Here is an 18,592-nt window from a genome sequence, read left to right on the forward strand (position 1 = left end):
ACATGTTTGCCTAAGAATGTAATGATCCTAGTCAAATGTATTGCATACACCATTACACCAGCAAGTCTGCTACTCGATACAAAAATGCAGAAACTTTTCTCTTTAATGCTGCACGCATTTACAAAACTGAATTCACCAGAGGAAAAAAAACCGTTAAAAGTGGTGACAAATTGACATGATTATGTGCAGGGAAAAGGAAAAAGCGGTCGCGCTCACAAAAAATGTTCAGTTAAGTTCTATTGACATTCATGTTCATCACAGGAAAGGATGATTTAGGTGGTAGATGACAACACTCACCAATGTTTAGTTAGCAGTCGCCATGACATGAACACAATCAGAGGAACAAAATGCAAATAGGAAAGCTCACCATATAACATGTATTTAGGGATGGTTAAGCTGGATCATGTGTCAAGGAGAGGGTATCTTTCCTGTAGATTGCACGACCGCTATACTACATCAGATGTTGCTTGTCCGCCTAGATGGTCAAACCCCTTTTTACCAACACCGGAAATGTGCACTTGCATTTCATCCTTACCAACAAGCTCAAATATGCAAACATCTCCAAAGTTGATGTCATTTCCGCGTACAAACGCCATCCACCCTCCACAAAAAGTATGTACCACGCGCCCCTTTGAGTCTGGGATAGAGTTCACAGTCCAACATCCCCCCTTTGAGTTTCGAAGCAGAATCTCTGTTTTATAGTTGGGGAGGTATTGTGTGGAAAACTGGTATGGGACTTTCTGCAAAATAATAACCAATCTATAAGTATGAACCATCCAAAAGCAATCTTCAAAAGAACAATACAAACATTTATGCACGAATTGACAAGGCTCACCAATGTATATGATCCACTGATGTTGAACTTCTTCATGATTTTCACAAAATTCGGGAAACAAGAAGTGAAAGATCGAGCTACTCTTTCTTCATCAAGTGTTAACTTGATTCTCAAACCCCTTTTTTGTGAATCTAGTTCATCTTCAACAACTTTTTTCCTGCAATTAACTGTCTCCATTTTATGGTTCAGAAACCAATTTAAGTTAGAAAAATGAAGGTGCCCTTGACATCAACCACAACCACTTTAAACAATATTATTATCATGTGTTTCTTTAACACGTTGAAAATTTAATTACGTTAGCCTGAGTTTATAGATAAAGGTATAGCATGTAAATCTAGATGAACTTCATGCTCTTTTCAATCCAAACATGGATAGCACTCATGGCCCCATCTTTGCAAGAAATTGCTAACTTACCCAACTTTTTACTGGCAACTTTTGACTGAGAGAGTGCAACTTTAGTAAGAGATCTTGATGAGCTGCCATATTTCCTTGTATCATTAATGAAAGCAGCGTCTTGATACATCTTTGATGATAGTTTATCAGCTATCTCTCTTATGCTCTTTGAATGGACTTTGGGAGAGTTCCCTTTAATTTTCTTTGACAAGCCTTTGATAGTTTTATGTGTAGTAACAGCTAGCCCCGGACTTAACCAACTAGATGTTTCTCCCTTTTGAATGTGGACACGGAATTCACACTCACGCACAAGTTCAAAAATGCAGATATCTCCCAGTTGTATGTCATTACAACGAACAAACGCCATCCATCCTCCACAGAGAGTATGACTTGTGTGCACTCTAGTACTTGGCACAGAATTGACAGTCCAACTTTCTCCTTTCCAATTTTGAAGAACAATCTTTACTTTGCAGTTTGGTAAATGTGCCACTGAAAATTTATACGGGATATTCTGCAAAACATAAATCAGTCAGTGAAAAAACAATCATACACGCTAACACCCACAACAACATGCGTGAACACATGCTTATGTTCATACAAGAAAAGGAGAAAAAACGTTTAACACTGAAAAATCTATCATGAGAACACCATATAGACTTCCATGTGAAGAGAAAAAACAGAATACCGTGGACACAGTCCAGACGCCAAACCTGAATGAAGAAATGAGGAACTATAGGCACAACCTCTGGGTGATTGTGGTTAATTCCACAGGGAACCAGTAAGCAAGATTTTGCATGGTTTGAGGAATTATGGAAAAGAATTGACAACCAAATTGGAAACAGTAGATCTTTTTTTGGATGCATAAGTGCAGATAATTATAACGGGACAGCACCTCAAAAAAGTGAATTGATGCAACACGTATACCTTACATAATAAACGAAACATTCCCTTATAAGAAGAAAAAGATACAACAACAAAGCCAGAGGGAAGAACCAACCAGAGTATATGAACCGCTGATGTTGAAACTTTTTATAATTCTCACAAAATAAGGGTTAGAGGAGCTAAACACTGGAGCTACTTCATGTGCTGATGACATCTGCATACAAACTCTACCATTAACATTTAATCCATCTCCTTTTCCACACACATTTTGGATCGATGCCTTTGCTGCATTTGGAACAACATCCAAACCTGCAAGCAACAATAAATATATCACCAATGTATCTCTTATGTTTTCAGTTTTGTTTGCACAGACGTAGTAAGCCCATTATTTCATGGTTGACATTCTAGTGCACGTGAACTTTTTTACGCCTAGAATTTAATTGAAACAAAACTTGGGCTCGTTGCATCCTTTCACTCTAAAACGGTTAAAATTATCTGTAATACAAACAAATTACTATAAGATGGAAAAAGGGAGAAAAAAAAGGCAGGCTGTGCAGAATTATCTGGTGACTGGAAAGTGGTCTTCGTGTGGAAAGAGCCAATAGATCAGTTGGCTTTCTTACCAGGGTTTTCATGTGGATTCGTTTCCTTGGAACAAGTTGCTTCTTCTTGGCCCTCATCAATGCATTCTGACTGGAGTTGAGACAAGCCGTGTCTCATCTTCTTCACCGCACCATCAACCGGCTTATTGCCAGATGATGCGGCTTCCTCCATTCCCCTTTTTCGTCCCACATACATACACTTTTCAAAGTTGCTAGAGTCTTGGCCGTATCCAAAACGAAATGCAGCCTCTTTCTCACACGCACTTTGATCGAAAATTAGCACGGTGAAACACAAATCACTGTCGTATCTAAAAACCAAGAAGTCACCACATTCCACATAATGGTCTCTCACAAATGCCGGCCACCCATGATGCAAGAACAAACCACCATTCTGTTGAATCAATTCAACACTCCACGCACTACCGCTAGGACCAAACAACAAAACTAACCCGGACGTTCTGCCTTCCATGTGCCTCATAAATCTATCTGGGATTTTCTGTACCATAACATTGCAATCGTATCACCATCCAAAAATGCAACAAACATTGACATTAACCCACCAATATTTAACTTGGCTCAACTCTGAAGACACAAAAATTATAACTTTTTACCATGAAATCCCAGTTGAAGTCTCTCTTCTGATCAGTAACAGAGTAAGATTTTTGCAGGATTACTTATACCAAATGCAATAAACAATTTACCTGTTTGCAACTTCAATGCACTAACCATAATTCCCAAATCCAAAGACTCTCACTTTACAAATTATTCAGCAAATTTTACACCCTAACCCTAATTCCCTACAACCCAGAACAAAATAAAATTTACCCAAAACAGAAAACAATGGAAAATCAGAAGAGGAAGAAGGAAATTACCAGTCTTTCGGAGCTCAAATCAGCAGAATAAAACGCAAAAAAATGAGGGCTCCTCACATTCCGAGCTTCCTTCGCCATTGAAATTAACTCTGCAAGTTTCAAACTCTAGACAGAAACCAGAATCTCTCAGTGAAATTTTCCGAGCAACCAAACAGGTCCTAACATTTTCCCTCGGAATTAAAATTAATGAAGCAAGAAGGAACAAAATTCAATGTGTTATTTGTGATCTTGGGGAAATTTAGCGACAAAATTAAAGCCAGTAGCTTTCTCTCACTTGCTCCAGGTGCTCGTTGGAGGACATGCAGCGTGCTTTCACGCCGCCTGATGGTGCGTGACTGCAACAGGTCTCTGACAGACAATGCCACGTACAATAGGATGTCAGAAAAATCTGGTGCTTCCGAGTTTCATGATTTATGTTGCAATCGAGATTTTTTATTGAATGTGGAAGCGCCACGTCATATGGGGAGGTAATTTGATCATGTTACTAGTGTCATTTAACAATTAACCGGTTTTTTTTTTTTTTTTTTTTTTTTTAACTAGCAATTGCCATGCAATTAAATTTGTTTTTATTTTATTTTATTACGATTAATTATTAATGAGCACGGATGACAACCGAAAAAATAAAAAGAGAAACATAAAAAAGGAAGAGAAAGGGTAAGGAACGTGGGGAATGAATGTAGAGAGAGAGAGAGAGAGAGGTATAAAAGGGGTTTATTTATTTATTTTTTAAATAGGATGTGTTATATTTAAAATTTGTGTTAGGCGTAATTATTAAATTGTTTACGTTTTTTATTTTGTTCAGTTCTGGTGAAAAGATTAGAGTGGTAATTCGTTAGAATTTTGATTGACAAACAGAATTTTATTAATATGTAGTTTAGATTACACCCTAAAATTTTCAAATCTTATAAAGCTTTTAATTTGGACAAATAATGCCGATTGAAATTTTGACAAAAGATGCCGCCTAGGATTTAAAGCATATGTGGGTTGTTTTCAATTCCACCACTAAAGCTCACGTCGTATGTTTTTAATATTTGGTGGTAATTTTAGGTGTTTAATTCTTCATGTAATCCATGTGATCCCTAAAAATGAATACGAACATAGAAGCTTGAATAACACATCAAAAGCAAGATTAAATAATTATCGATGTCGTCAAAATCACAAAAACAATAAATAATATGAAGTCTTACCTCATGTGAAGCTTCAAAAACATCGATTTCGTATTTCATTCGTCAAAAATAAATTTTCTCAATCAACATGTTTGTAGGTAGTTTCATTTGTTAGGGTTTTGTTCAACAATGAAGGGTCGGAGGGGTTTTGATAGTTGAAGAAAATAAATAATACGTTAAAAGTGATTTGAGATGTATGTAGAATTTTTTTATTTTTTATTTTAATCAAATAAGGTCAAAATTATCATTGCATAGTAGGATAAATAAGTTAGGCCTAATCGGATAAATGGTCACCGTGGTCATAAGGTATTCGAATGATAGCCCATGTGGTAAAAAAATTCGGATTTAAACCCCTTTGGTCACAGTCTGTTAGGATTTAAACCCCTGTGGTATAAGTCTGTTAGGATTTATGCCATTCTGTCATTTCTCCATTAGGTTTAGGTTGGCCAAATCGGATAAATGGTCCCGTGGTCATAAGAAATTCGGAAGATAGCCCATGTGGTAGAAAAAATTCGGATTTAAACCCTTGTGGTATAAGTCTATTAGGATTTATGCCTGAAATTAGAGGTTATGGCATTCCTTCGTTAAGCTTACAGGTGGAGCAGAGTTTCTCCGAGTATCTATCAATAAAAAATATCTTACAATAAAAGGGGGGGGAGAGAAGATTTCAGTTTATGGTAAAAAAATTCATTCATCTTAGTTATTTCACAAGAAGAAAAAGACGAAAACAGAGGATCTGTTGAATTTCAAATAGTTAGTTTCACCAATAGGATACGAAGACTTACTTCACATTTACAATTACACAAAAAAACTATTTATCTCAGAGAGGTTTACGTAAAATTCTGGGAAAACGCCAACGATTACTGTCTTATTTGTCAAAGAAAAATAGAATATGTATAAGGAATTAATTAATCGGTTGGACATTCGGGAGTCAAAAACTCGTTAATTTTATAAAGGCATTTTGAATTATTTGGTTTATTAGATCTTGAATTTTAATGAATTATGTGATTTATTAGTTCCACCTATAAGCTTAGCGGAGAAATGACAGAACCTCTAGTTTCGGGCATAAATCCTAACAAACTTAGACCACAAGGGTTTAAATCCGAATTTTTTTTACTACAGGGACTATCTTCCGAATACCTTAGACCACGGGGACCATTTATCCGATTTTGCCAACCTAAACCTAATGGAGGAATGACAGAAGGGCATAAATCCTAACAGACTTAGACCACAAGGGTTTAAATCCTAACAGACTATGACCACAGAGGTTTAAATCCGAATTTTTTTACCACATGGGCTATCATCCGAATACTTTATGACCATGATGACCATTTATCCGATTAGGCAAATAAGTTATTTAATATTAAGTTTTAATGTCAGATACATTCAATATTTTGTAAAATGCTAATATAAAAAACCTACTTAAATACAGAATTTCAAAAGGGACATAAAGAAGATTTAGTCATCAAGTCACACAGCACGTGTTTAATCTTCACAATATCCAGAAAACACATCAAATATGAAGATAACTACTTAGGCACCCTACCTGCTCGATAACATTGTCGGAAATAAAAAAACTTCAAAACCAACTGCTGATTACGATCTCCGGCGCGTTATCTCGACGTCCATGAAAGCTGTTGAAATCGACCTGGACATCCGTCTGAGCTTGAATAAGCAGACATCACCTTCCTTGAGACCGTTGGATGCATAGAACTTGCACCATCCCCTTGCTTTTATGGCTAGACGATGATCAGCAGCCTTCACTCTGCTTCCCCAATGACCTAGGCTCACCGGCCATAATCTTCCACACGGATCATTGAGAATCAATTTCAATATGCTATCAAGGCCGTTTTCTCTTGCAAACCGTGCAGGAGTAGTCTGCCATAAGCGCTCGCCAGATTGAGAAAGAATCCGAAAAGAAAATGAAACTTCAGCACACTTTACAACTCCGCCTAGGGCTCTAATGAAAGCATGCTCGACATGAATAAGATGAAACTAACTTCAAAAAGTGTGGAAAGAAACAAACTCCATAAGGATAACGAAAGGTAGAGTGCTTACCACATAGCCCTTGCTAACGCACCCATGGCTTTTTGCCATTTTTATCTTGAACTGTTTCCTCGACGTTAACCACTTTGTTGTTTTCAAAAGCCCTTTTCCTGAAACGTAAGTCAAAAGCACCCACGGTTAGATGCAATGCAACATTATTAAGATTTAAGTTGTAAATCTTGTGGGAAAATGGAAGAGAGTGACGATGAATTTTCCGCTGTGAGAACCACAATTCTGTAATAAAAGAAGCAAAATCATCCAACCTTTGGAACCGCGATGATGCTTTTTGCTCCGCGCCTTAGAGGAAGTTGCCATCCTGTTGGCAGCTACACCGGAATCAGGTGGATACTCTTTTTCACATCCGCCAGAGTCGTAGGCAACCACATTGAAGACCATGTCTCCTTTGTGTTCAAAAACTACATTGTCCGCTTCTTTTAAGCCATTACACTTCGCAAACTCTTCCCAACCTTCTTCAAAAGCAAGGTTTCCATCACCGCTCCTACCGACTTTGACACCCCAGTATCCCAAACAGCTTTTAATAAGTGCTGTTTTTGGTTTCTTTCCACTCAGACTTCTACAGAAAGCTGGTGGAAGTCGCTGTTCATACGTACAGGAAAAATATCAAACCACATTTCGTAATCGTTCAATTTGACAGAAGAGCTTGAATAATACAATTACGTTACTGTGGAAGTTCTACCGGATGTGCAAACCAAGAAGCCAATGACAAAGCATCCATCTTTTGATGAATGAAACCCCATCAAAGAAAAGAGTAAGGAAGCATGTTTTGATTTAGCAAGGAATCCAGTGACTGTTTTCATATAAGAAGCTATATATTTTATAAAGATACAACGATGCAACGAAAAGCGTACAAGTTGTCCATACGAAATCATCAAGATAATTCACAAGTTCATCTAAAAACAATACAACCCCGTCGGACTCTAGTTACATTATCTACTATAGTCCTGTATAACCACATTTCCCACTTAAAATTTACTGTTTTTGGGAAGAAAAAAAATATCTTTTGTGTAAAAATACAAAGAAATTAATCCAAAAAATGGGTTACTCTGTGAAACGGAAGAATAGCAGGTATCAAAAGTTCCCAAATGCATATATCTATATACATACATACATACATATATATATATATATATATATAGAGAGAGAGAGAGAGAGAGAGAGAGAGAGAGAGAGAGAGAGAATCATACAAGTCTCTTTGTGCAGCCAGGGGCCAAATACTTAAAAAACTGGGTGACCGGAGGAACTGCCGCAGCCATGAATCCTGATAAGAAAGAGCAATAAACGTAAACAAAAAGATGTGAATTTTGAACTGATGAACGAACGGCGGGTTGCTGTGGATTGAAACTGAAATTTCAGAAATCAAAAGCTCTGGTTTTTGGATTACCAGCTGAATGCAATGTTTATGTTTATATAACATTGAAGGGCCAATGGCAGCTCTCCAGCGCAGCTCTGGGTCGCAGTAAAGTGGTTGAGAGTCCATGGATGCCATTGGCTGGAGCTTGTACTTTGAGTTCGTACTGTGCAGGGCCGCCACCAGGTACGACGGCGGAAAGCCTGAAACTCTTGCGTCATCGTCTTTGACTCTCTCTGCTACGCCGAAAGGGCATTTAAAGAATCAGAGAAATTGGGCCTATTAAGTTTAATGGGCTTGATTGATAATAAGTAAAGGCCATGTGATTCTAGAATGTTGAAGCAACAATTGTTAATTTGCTATTTAGTCCTCACAGAAAAACCCTAATACCTCACCATAACAAGCTTTTGATTTGATGGGATGAAATGTTTTGTTTTTTAATTTTTGAGTGCTTGTGGCATGAAGAGATAAGTTGATAGTACTGTTTGACTAGGTCAATTTTTATTAGGAACGGAACCAGTAAATTATTGAGCGAGATTAAAATTAAGAGAATCTCATGCTTTTGTGAGAGGTGTCCTGTAAAGAACGTGGTTAGACATACCTATTTAAATTGTTGTAGTATAATTTGAAAATCACAAGCATCAAGAACCATTAAAACATGAATTTGAATGTGTTTAGCTTATAAGTTACATGATTAGGTTCTCTTTCCATTATTAAAATAAGTCCCGAGTTCAAATCCGACCTCTACAAAGGCTAATGATTCGTGATCAATTAGTTCAATTCATCTTACTACTATGTCAAAGTGGCGACGTCTCAAATCTGTTGTATTGTCATGTATTTGAACTTTTACAAGACACTTGATAACACCAAAAACACAAAAATTACAATAAAAATTAAAGATTGACAACAAAATAAACAAATTAATTTGCTCACAAGAAAATTCTCCTGAGGATAAAAAAGAACAGACCATACAAAAGCTAGCATCCTTTCTTTCACTTCCATTTCCTTCAAAAACAGAGAGAAAATCATCCATATAATTTACTTTACAAGTGTTACGTTTCGGACTCCTCCACTAACGACGGTAATTCATCCCGTTCGACTTCAGCAAACGACGAATCGAGAAACTTGGCAACAAAAGCCCACATCTTATATACATCTTCAAAGTTGGTCAAGAATCCGAGCGATGCTGTCACAACTTCGACCCGGAAGAACATGTTCTTACCGCCTTGGCGCCCGTTAACCATTGGCTTGCACAAAGATGTGTCTGCCTGATCAAGTGCCCCGCAATGTTGCTGCTTTGGGCCATCCACAATTCGGACATGGCTAAGGATGCCAACGCCGAGAGATATGCCATTCTTTTCAGCCAATCTTTGTACGACTTCAGGGTGAACTAGCCGCCTTCCGCTGCTTCGCCTGACATTAAAAGCCACAGCGGCACCCCTTTCGTATTTGATCTTAGGACCATATATCTGCACAAGAGGCACTTCTGCGCCTTCATGTGAACCAGGTAACCGAAGTTGAAGTAGTGAGGTGACTAGCCAATTGATGAGATATCGCAGTCTGAGGGTAGTTTTGTTCAGGCCTAACATGTTGACATGATCAAGATAACGGCAAACTATCTCAGGCTCCCGCCTTTCCCACTCCTGCTCATCGCCATATTCTCCTTCACTCATGAACTCATCGTCCCCCAGGATAGTCATGGATGTTTCTCCAGGCTCCAAAATAAGGCTCGATTTTCCTCTGTGGTCGTCTTCTATGGTAAAAGACAACCTGTGACCCATGCTTGGCTCTCGATCACCTTCTTCTAAACCGAAAAATCTACCACCAGAAAATCTCTTTGTTTCCCTTCTTCCCAGAAGTCTGAAGTCACCCTCTGTCTCTCTCCTGATGGCACTATCTTTTGATTCTTGGCAAATTTCGGAGGTTGAGGAATTCTCAAAGTTATTGTGTTTAAGACCAGAAGTCTGATTGTTCAGCGTGAATCCATCTTCAGTAGAAAGCAGCTTAGAATTGTTGGCCATTAAATCTTCCCGGATTTCAGGTTCTTCTGGAATCTCCCTACCATTTCGTGAGGCGGCATCTGTTTCAGCAAACATCTCTTCTTCAGGAATTCCCTTAACACGGTCCAGCTCATGTGACACCGATAACACAGCAGCATCGAAAGACAAACCAGGATCTTCATGCACTCTGAGGTTTGCCCTCTTATCATCATCATATATTGGGCTCTTTGGAGGCTTTGGTGTTACTTTCGGAGAGAAAATCTTGTTGATTTTCCTCCCAGAAAACCATGTTGGTGGCAAGGGCGAACCTGTTTTCTGTCTTGTGTGTTGGTCGGAAAGATCAGAACCGAATGGACTCTGACCCAAATCAATCCAGTATGAATTGTCTGATGACTCATCCTCACTGAAGATTGGACTCTTCATAACCTCCCCAATCGAAATGCTCTCCGCTTCTTCAAATATGGTGCTTGCACCATCCCTGTCCGAGTCCTGATCCATCTCTGTCTCAAAGCAGTCCCTCACCTGCTTGGAAGTGAACACACCCGAAAAAGCAGGCATATGAGACTCCCCATTTGTTTCAGGCACTAATTCTTCATTACAGTTGACTGCATCATTCTCAATTCCACCCAATCCATCAAGACCATCCACAGAATCACTCAGGCACTGAGGAAAAACCGGAAGAATCCTCACAATTCCAGTCCCAGTCCGCCCGCCTTGACTTTGCAGGCTCGCCATTACAGATTTCTTAATCAAAAGACAACCAAATCCAGTTGGGTCGGACCCAAACACCCTGTAAAATGATGTAATAATGAAATCCGGGCGAAACAGCGACAGCCCTAGTGAATCCATGTCTTTAGGACCCAATGACCCGGCATCAAGCAAAACATGCCAATTGTTCTGCTGAGCAAGTGCCATCCACTGATACGAATACTTCGCCCCAGTCACTCTTGACTGAACCGGAAACACAAAGAGCCCGGTTGCAGAATCCTTCTTCCTCCTCTTCTTGTTTGCAATCTGCTTCTTCAGCTCCCTAGAGCAAAGCTTCAATGTTGGCCACTTAAACCAGGAGCTATAAACCTTGGCACCTTTCTCTTTTGCCTTCTGCGCCATCCAGTTCACAGACTGGCTCTCATGATCAAACATTGTCAACAGCTTCTTATTCGTGCCGAAAGGGTAAGATTCAGCTAGCAATTTAAATGCAGACCCTCTACTGACAGTAAAAACAAGACCATATTCGTTTTCGGGGATGTTCAAGTAATCCATAATCCTAGTTTTTATGTCGTGTTCAACACAGCCTGTCTCAGCACCTCCATAGAGAGCATGGTTACTCAAATTCGCAGTTATTTCCGACAATGTAAACGAACATGTTTCCCAATACAGTTGAGTTTGAAGATTCGAAAACAACCCGAAACCGCAGTAATCAAGACATACCTTCGCAAGCGATTCAGAGAGGTGACTGTACTCCTCTGCCCTCACATGATCAATCTTTTCAGTAGACTGGAATTTTGGGTACATTGTGAGGAACTTGTTGAAGGCTTCACGGAGGTGAGGGATTGAATCCTCCGTGGAGAATGTCCGGTCCGCCGCAAGCGCCGTCGCGCGCAGAAACTCCTTCTGAGCGTGGAGTCTGGCAAGGGATCTAGACCGTCCAAAGCTGCCGTCTTGATTTGGGGTCTGGTCAGAATCAATGTCTTGGGATTTGGAAAGCAACCCATCTTCTGACGCCTCCTCAAGAGCCTCCCGAAGCCTATTTTCTTGCAGCTGCCGGAGAACCGACGGCTTCCGCTTGGCGTCGACCGCCAAACCAGAACCGTTGTCTCTCCTCCTCCTGGTCTTCTTCTCCATTAGTAGAGCTGCACAGTGGGATATGGGCTTCCATACTGAAAGATGCATATCAATCTCTATCTCTCTCTCTCTCTCTCTCTCTCTCTCTCTCTCTCTCTCTCTCTCTCTCTCTCTCTCTCTCTCTCTCTCTCTCTCTCTCTCTAAAACCAGTCTGATCACTGCTGCCCAGAATCAGCTAACCAGTCTGAAAGCAAAAGGGGTCTCTGAAATTTGAAAACCATTCAAATTTTGGGGCTTGAGAGATTGAATCACATTCAAATTTTGGAGCTTTCACTTTAAATTTTTACCTGAAACATTCAAACAACAAAGATAGATTCTTCCATTAAAACCCAGAACTTTATCGTGAGATCCGCAAGGGCAACTGGTCAGAAAAGGAAAAGGCAAAAAACATAAAGGACGTATCTGATAAAGGAAGGAACTACTCACCTTTAATAATCATCATCAAATGTGATCACAGAGAACATCTCCAACTTTTGAAAACCCATAGAGTAAACAAAACCCAATATTTTCCCAGAAAAAAGGATTCAAAACTCAGAAATCCCACAACACATTTGCTGTTCAATTCTTTGATTCTTTGGGCCAAACCATATAAAGATTCAGTCTTTGAAGGGGAATTGAAAGGCTAAAGAGGGAAAGAAAATGGTGCCTAAGAATCAAATCAAAAGACCCAAAATAAAAAAGAAGGAAGAGAGAGGGATTAAAGCAGGGAGAAAACCAAAGGCAGGAGAAAGAAATAGCTTCCTTCAACAACTCCTCTCAGCTACCAGTAGTTGTAGTAGTGATAGCAATACGAGAGAAGCAGATGCGTTCGGCAATCCATCAAATGCTTTCATTTAATACGGGCACTCAATACGTACTTTTCTGCATTTAATGCTTCCTGCTTTTCTTACCTCTCCACATTAAATACTCCCACCTCCCCTCCTCTCATTTCATTTTCCAGTTTAATTCAACCCAACTCCAGCAATTTGATTTGAGCTCGCTCTCTCTCTCTCTCTGCAATTTAAATTTGGAGGAGAATGTTTGAGAAAAGTTTGAGGGCTGCATTGGCCTCGCGTACGTACCCCATTATGCACCCCATATAATCATAAGTTTGCTCCTCAGTGCGATGAGATATTTGTAAAAGGAGACAGAAAGTGAAACTTCGTACTCTGTGATATAATCATTTTTCAAGTATCTTTAACACGGAAAAGGATCTGAAGATTGGAGGATTCCGTAACCATAATCGTTCATTACAAAGTTAAGTAATTTCGCACTAACTTACAGATATCGAAAAGTTAAGCAATTTCGCATAAACTTACATATAGTTGTTAATCCACTATACCAGGTTAGCTCAATGCGTACTGTGAAAAAAGTTTAGTACACTAAATTATTTTATAAATTAACCAAGAAACTAAAATAAAAAAACACCATTGCAAATCAATGAATCATTTGGAAAGGTGGTCAACTTAAATGACATTTTGCCTTTCATTTTTTAATTTTTTACGAGATAATAATTACTATTAAAAATTGTATGATTTGTAGTCCACGTTGATATTTAACGTTTTAAAAAATAGTTGATAATCTTTATAATCATGTGGCAACAAATTGCCTACAATTTGTTTGTTGCCATCAGGAATAATGACAAAATTAGTTGAAATCTTAATTTTCAAGTTTCTAATCAATTATATTTTTATATTTATTTTACTGATCTGTAGTTACACATTGAAAAATCTTTCATCGACAACATTTTAATCCAAACAAAAAACAAAAAACAAAAGCCTTAATTAGTGGACGAACTTCCAAGTTTCCCTACCTAGTTCCGGTTGAGACGAACTTCCAAGACTTTTCTGTTTGTTTTCTGTTTACGGAGTTTCCAAGGAATTTCAATGAAAAAGTTATTCACTTGTTTTAGACACTTGGAGATGGACCAATTTGACTTGAAACTTTCTGTACTAATTCTTGCTAGTGTATTTTGACAAGCTCGAGACCAGAGTCAGAATCTGATTAATTCCGAAATAGACTACTATTTTAATATGAATTGAACTTAACGTTTTTTTTTTTGTTAATATTTATTTTATTATAAGTAATATTTTTAGGAGGTAGATTGTTTGCGCTCCTGTTTAGGTGTCATTCACATCTCCTTTTATTTGTGCGGTCACGGTTAAGACACGTCAATATTTTATATTTTTATTGTTTTTTGTCTTATTATCTCTATAAAAAATTAATATAAAATGTTGACGTAGTTTAACCGTGACCGTACAAAATAGGAGAGAATGGGAAGAGCATCCAAGCAGGAGGGCAAACAATCTGCCTCCATATTTTTAAGCAATTGACAATCAATTCCTTTTTGTTACATTACAGGAACCCGAACCATAAACTCGCTCTATCCATATCCATCACGGAATTGGATCATCTCCTGAGCCTTTTGACCCAATAACACGGACCATTGGATTTTAATCCAACGGCTACAAACAGAGAATCCCTCTAAAAGTTATAATAATTATAGTCGTTAGATCAAAATCTAACAGTCCGTGTTAGTGGGTCAGGAGGATCATGATCTCCTGCTCAAGAGAGGATCCAATTCCATCCATCACCCCACTGTTTTTTTTTTTTAAGGGACCAGTTGGTAACTTGGTAGCTTCGTCTCATTCTTTTGGAAGTTAGGAATACTTACATAACCATTTCAGCCTCTTCTTAACCATCTCTTGAGATTCACCAACCTAAGAATCGAGCCAGGACATACCGTATGGAAAAAGATCCTGAAAACTGTACCAAGTCACAAATAACCCCGGTGGTTTAAGTGACAGTCATACTTTGCAAACATATAAACAAGGAAATTGAAATGGCCTAAAGAACAATAGAATTACATGGTTAATTCAAATCAATGCAGAACCATGACCAGATATGGGCATTGATTTGATAGCCGCAAGGAATGAAGACTGTTTAGGGTCAGAAGACAAATCGTATATGATTGAATACTCTTTAATAAAAACTGAACCCACCAAAAATTTAAAAAATAATAAAGTAATGACCTACCAAAAATTTTAAACATCAATAATAAAGTAACGTAGAGTTCACCTTCTTATTTATTTTTGGCTTATTTTTTGTATGATCGAACTTACTTTGTGCCACTTTACAACATTCAAAATTTTATCACTTTTTTCCATATTCTGTTAGTTTCGTAATAAAAAATGTTAAGTTCACTTATCTGGCATAATTAGAGTAGCGGAGAAGAGAGAAGTATATACTCTTTCTCTCCAAATTTTGTGTACCTTTTACACATTAATTCTTCAATATTTAAAAAAAATAAAAATATGACGAAACGAGAAAAAATAGACAGATGCATTAGACAGTGGCATTATGTCAGATGAAATTAGGGAAGGGGTGGCGGACATGGCAGGAACCAGGAAGTGAGCAACCAAAATTTGCGTTTAAATGTTATTTCCAACAATTTGGCTACCCGATATACGATAGGGTTTCTTCTTCCCCAGAGCAGAAGATGTACCTACCCTTCTGTATTTCTGAAAAATTTCTCTACCACGCATATATATATATGTGTGTGTGTGTGTGTGTGTGTGTGTGTGTGTTTGTTTGTATATATATTTTTGGTTGTGTTTGTTGCTGAGATGCCACTCCATGAGTTACCCAAAACCCCTAGGGAAGGGGTGGCGGACATGGCAGGAACCAGGAAGTGAGCAACCAAAATTTGCGTTTAAATGTTATTTCCAACAATTTGGCTACCCGATATACGATAGGGTTTCTTCTTCCCCAGAGCAGAAGATGTACCTACCCTTCTGTATTTCTGAAAAATTTCTCTACCACGCATATATATATATGTGTGTGTGTGTGTGTGTGTGTGTGTGTGTGTTTGTTTGTATATATATTTTTGGTTGTGTTTGTTGCTGAGATGCCACTCCATGAGTTACCCAAAACCCCAAGCAAGAACAACGTCTGCATCTTGTACATAATTAATTAACCCAATTCTTTAAAGGATATCTAGACAATAAAATAATGATATTTATGCTTTTATTTTTCGATACTAAACGTACATTATAATTTTCACTACATCGTAATGTTATAAGAGAAAAATTTAGGTAAGACAATTGTACATCGTCTACAGGAAACCTTTCACGAAAATATAAGACCCAACTACATACTTTGGCTTTACCGGCAACATAGTAATTCTCCCCATCCCGGTATGAGAGTTACTCTAATCAAACATACTTACACATGCTTTTGTCTTTGAATAGATAATTAGATTGATAGGAATGCTAATATATGTGGGTGGATTTGGTATGAACTAGGGTAAATTACGTACCATTTTTTGTTGTGCGTGCATGGCATGCATCTCATAAGGCATTGCAGCAGCTCGAAACACGACGTTTCATGTTTTGCATGCTTCTGCTTCATGCTTGAATCCTTGATGCTTGTGGTCCACCGCGCAATATACGTACTGTGTTTGTAGCTTAATATACAGGCATGGAATGGATGGTTATCGAGCGTAAAGTGACAAAAGACGTACGTAGGTGCTGTGCTGCTGGGTTCAATGGGGAAATTTTATTTGAACTCAGTTTTCTTATATTTACACCCAATTAGAAAATTTTGTTTACCAAACTGCCAAATTCACCCTTAAATAAAAAAGAAAAAACAATTTTATAAACCCAAACACAAACGGCAAAAAATTCTATCTCTACACCCATTTTATTGAATCCGATGAACCTAATCCTAAGGCCAGTAACCCTTCTCCAACTTGATGGTACCATCCCCTTACACTCTTTTTTTTTTTTTTTCGTTATTACATGATGAAGAAAGTACCTTCTTTTTTTATCATTTGATTGGGTTATTTTTACAAGCAAATGTTGGGTGGTGTTTTATTGTTTTTGAGCGAAAATTAAACAAGTACAATTCTTTTTTTTTTCTTGTTAGATCCCTGTTTTTTCTCTAACAGTTAAAAATTTCTATCTTTTTCAATTTGGTTTAATGTTCAACAAATGGGTGTTGGAGTGAAAGTGAAAATGCACAAAAGCCTTGCAGCTGTGGGGTTTGATTGCTTTTTTTTATTCACTAAAATTCAATGTGTATAACTTACCAAAATTAAGAGAAAGCAAAGATGTAAGCCAAGAATTTAAGAGAGAAGATGAGACATATGAAGAATAGTAGAGAGGGATCGTGATCGCTGACGATGTCGAAGACGAGTTGCTGTCTTTATGGTTGGGTTCACTAGATTAAATAAAAATGGTGTAGAGAGATTATTGTTGTTTGTGTTAGGGTTATAAAATTAATTTTTCATTTTTATTTATTCAAGGACAAATTTGAAAGTTTGGAAGATAAAGTAGGGAAGTTTGGCATTAATTTTTTGTTTCTATCAATTACTAAACTTCCAAATTTGGAAGTTTGGAAGTTTGGTATTAATTTTTGGTTAATTCCTCAATTACTAAGTAACCCACCTTCCCTTTCCTTTTAAGTTTGGTATCCATTAAATTATTTTTATTTTTTATATTCTTTTCTTCTCTTGTTGGATATGATGATGATGTCTCTTCCATTCAAATTTTGTTTTACTTAAAAAGGTGGTGCTATCTATACACTTATTTTTATTTGGACACATTTTTTTTGTTAATTTCTGTCACTTGATCATCTTTAATTAATATAATCCGATAACCAAATATGTGTGGAAGATAAAAATGAGTTTGAAATAGCATCACCTACCTAAAAGTTCATCATTAGTTTATATAAAGTAAGGCAATTGAGAATATTAACGGGGACTACCATGCACTATAAGTTTATAACATCTCTCTCTCTCTCTTTGTGTTTGGTGACTTTTGGCCTTCGAGTCGAGTGTCCATATGAGATTTGAGACGACCATGCCAATTGCCAAGTGCGAAGTGAAGTGTTTGTGGGTGGACTTTCGTTTCCATGCAAAGAGAAATTCTCGACTGCAAATGTCCGTCCTATGTAACAATACTCTCACAAAGAAGTACAAACTCATGCATTCAGGGTATTCTCTAATCGCGCTTCTAACGAGTGTGCGCAGCACAGTACAGAAGCACTTGAACCGGTAAATATCTCTAGTTAGTGTTGTCTTTCAACAAAAATAATTCTTTGAAGGCCCAAATTTTAAATTTTAAATCGTATTAATAATAAAAAATCGGTTTGGTTCAAGATCACCGAACACTAGCACTACGTAAAACCGAACTCGATACCAAACGGTTCGGGGTCAAAATTTCTGGGCCCATTTTGTTTCGGGTTTTTTTTTGGGTCGGGAAGAATGGGGTTGAGATCCTGTATGGTCTGCTCATGCTGGCACAAAATGAATTTATATGGCAAATTGGGTTTGAGATTTTTCTTTTCAAATTTTCACTTATCAAATATTGGGCTGGAGCTGGGACAAGACTTTCTTAAAAATAATATCTAAGATTTATTTTGAAATGGATCCAATCCAGGTAACGCTCTTCCATAAGCTTTGGATTGGGCCGGCCGTAAATTGTTGCATAATTAGAGTGGCTTTTTCTTTTTAAATACACAGAGTTTATCTACAATAAGGTGTAGAGAAAGTGTGTTAAGGCACATAATGGGTTAGTCATAATAATTTAGTTAGAATTATCC

General features: G+C 37.7%; 2 protein-coding genes across 2 annotated transcripts; both read right to left on the minus strand.

Moving 5' to 3' along the window:
* Nucleotides 1-212: 212 nt before the first annotated feature.
* Nucleotides 213-8,075, minus strand: LOC126632517 (B3 domain-containing protein Os03g0620400-like). Its single transcript, XM_050302941.1, has 11 exons — nucleotides 8,002-8,075; nucleotides 7,060-7,393; nucleotides 6,809-6,906; nucleotides 6,351-6,628; nucleotides 3,788-3,932; nucleotides 3,585-3,689; nucleotides 2,734-3,208; nucleotides 2,226-2,419; nucleotides 1,250-1,739; nucleotides 836-1,002; nucleotides 213-740 (listed from the first exon to the last, which is right to left on the minus strand). The coding sequence occupies exons 1-11, from the start codon at nucleotides 8,068-8,070 to the stop codon at nucleotides 447-449; spliced, it is 2,649 nt and encodes an 882-aa protein (XP_050158898.1). The 5' UTR covers nucleotides 8,071-8,075; the 3' UTR covers nucleotides 213-446.
* A 901-nt stretch (nucleotides 8,076-8,976) lies between these two features.
* LOC126633298 (uncharacterized) lies at nucleotides 8,977-13,077 on the minus strand. The gene is made up of 2 exons (XM_050303873.1): nucleotides 12,437-13,077; nucleotides 8,977-12,297 (listed from the first exon to the last, which is right to left on the minus strand). Exon 2 carries the CDS (start codon nucleotides 12,056-12,058, stop codon nucleotides 9,218-9,220), a length of 2,841 nt encoding a protein of 946 aa, XP_050159830.1. The 5' UTR covers nucleotides 12,059-12,297; nucleotides 12,437-13,077; the 3' UTR covers nucleotides 8,977-9,217.
* Nucleotides 13,078-18,592: the final 5,515 nt, after the last annotated feature.

Source organism: Malus sylvestris, chromosome 8 (assembly GCF_916048215.2).
Source record: "Malus sylvestris chromosome 8, drMalSylv7.2, whole genome shotgun sequence".
In the NCBI taxonomy this organism is placed as follows: Eukaryota; Viridiplantae; Streptophyta; class Magnoliopsida; order Rosales; family Rosaceae; genus Malus; species Malus sylvestris.

What these genes read in the sequence shown, in the direction of transcription:
- LOC126633298 (XM_050303873.1), bottom strand. Translation starts at nt 12,058, where the DNA reads ATGCATCTTTCAGTATGGAAGCCCATATCCCACTGTGCAGCTCTACTA.
- LOC126632517 (XM_050302941.1), bottom strand. Translation starts at nt 8,070, where the DNA reads ATGGCTGCGGCAGTTCCTCCGGTCACCCAGTTTTTTAAGTATTTGGCC. An exon ending in TCAGCGGTTCATATACTCTG is followed by an intron (nt 1,740 to 2,225) that starts GTTGGTTCTTCC and finishes TATGTTTTGCAG; the next exon opens with AATATCCCGTATAAATTTTC. An exon ending in AGTTGCCAGTAAAAAGTTGG is followed by an intron (nt 1,003 to 1,249) that starts GTAAGTTAGCAA and finishes AAATGGAGACAG; the next exon opens with TTAATTGCAGGAAAAAAGTT.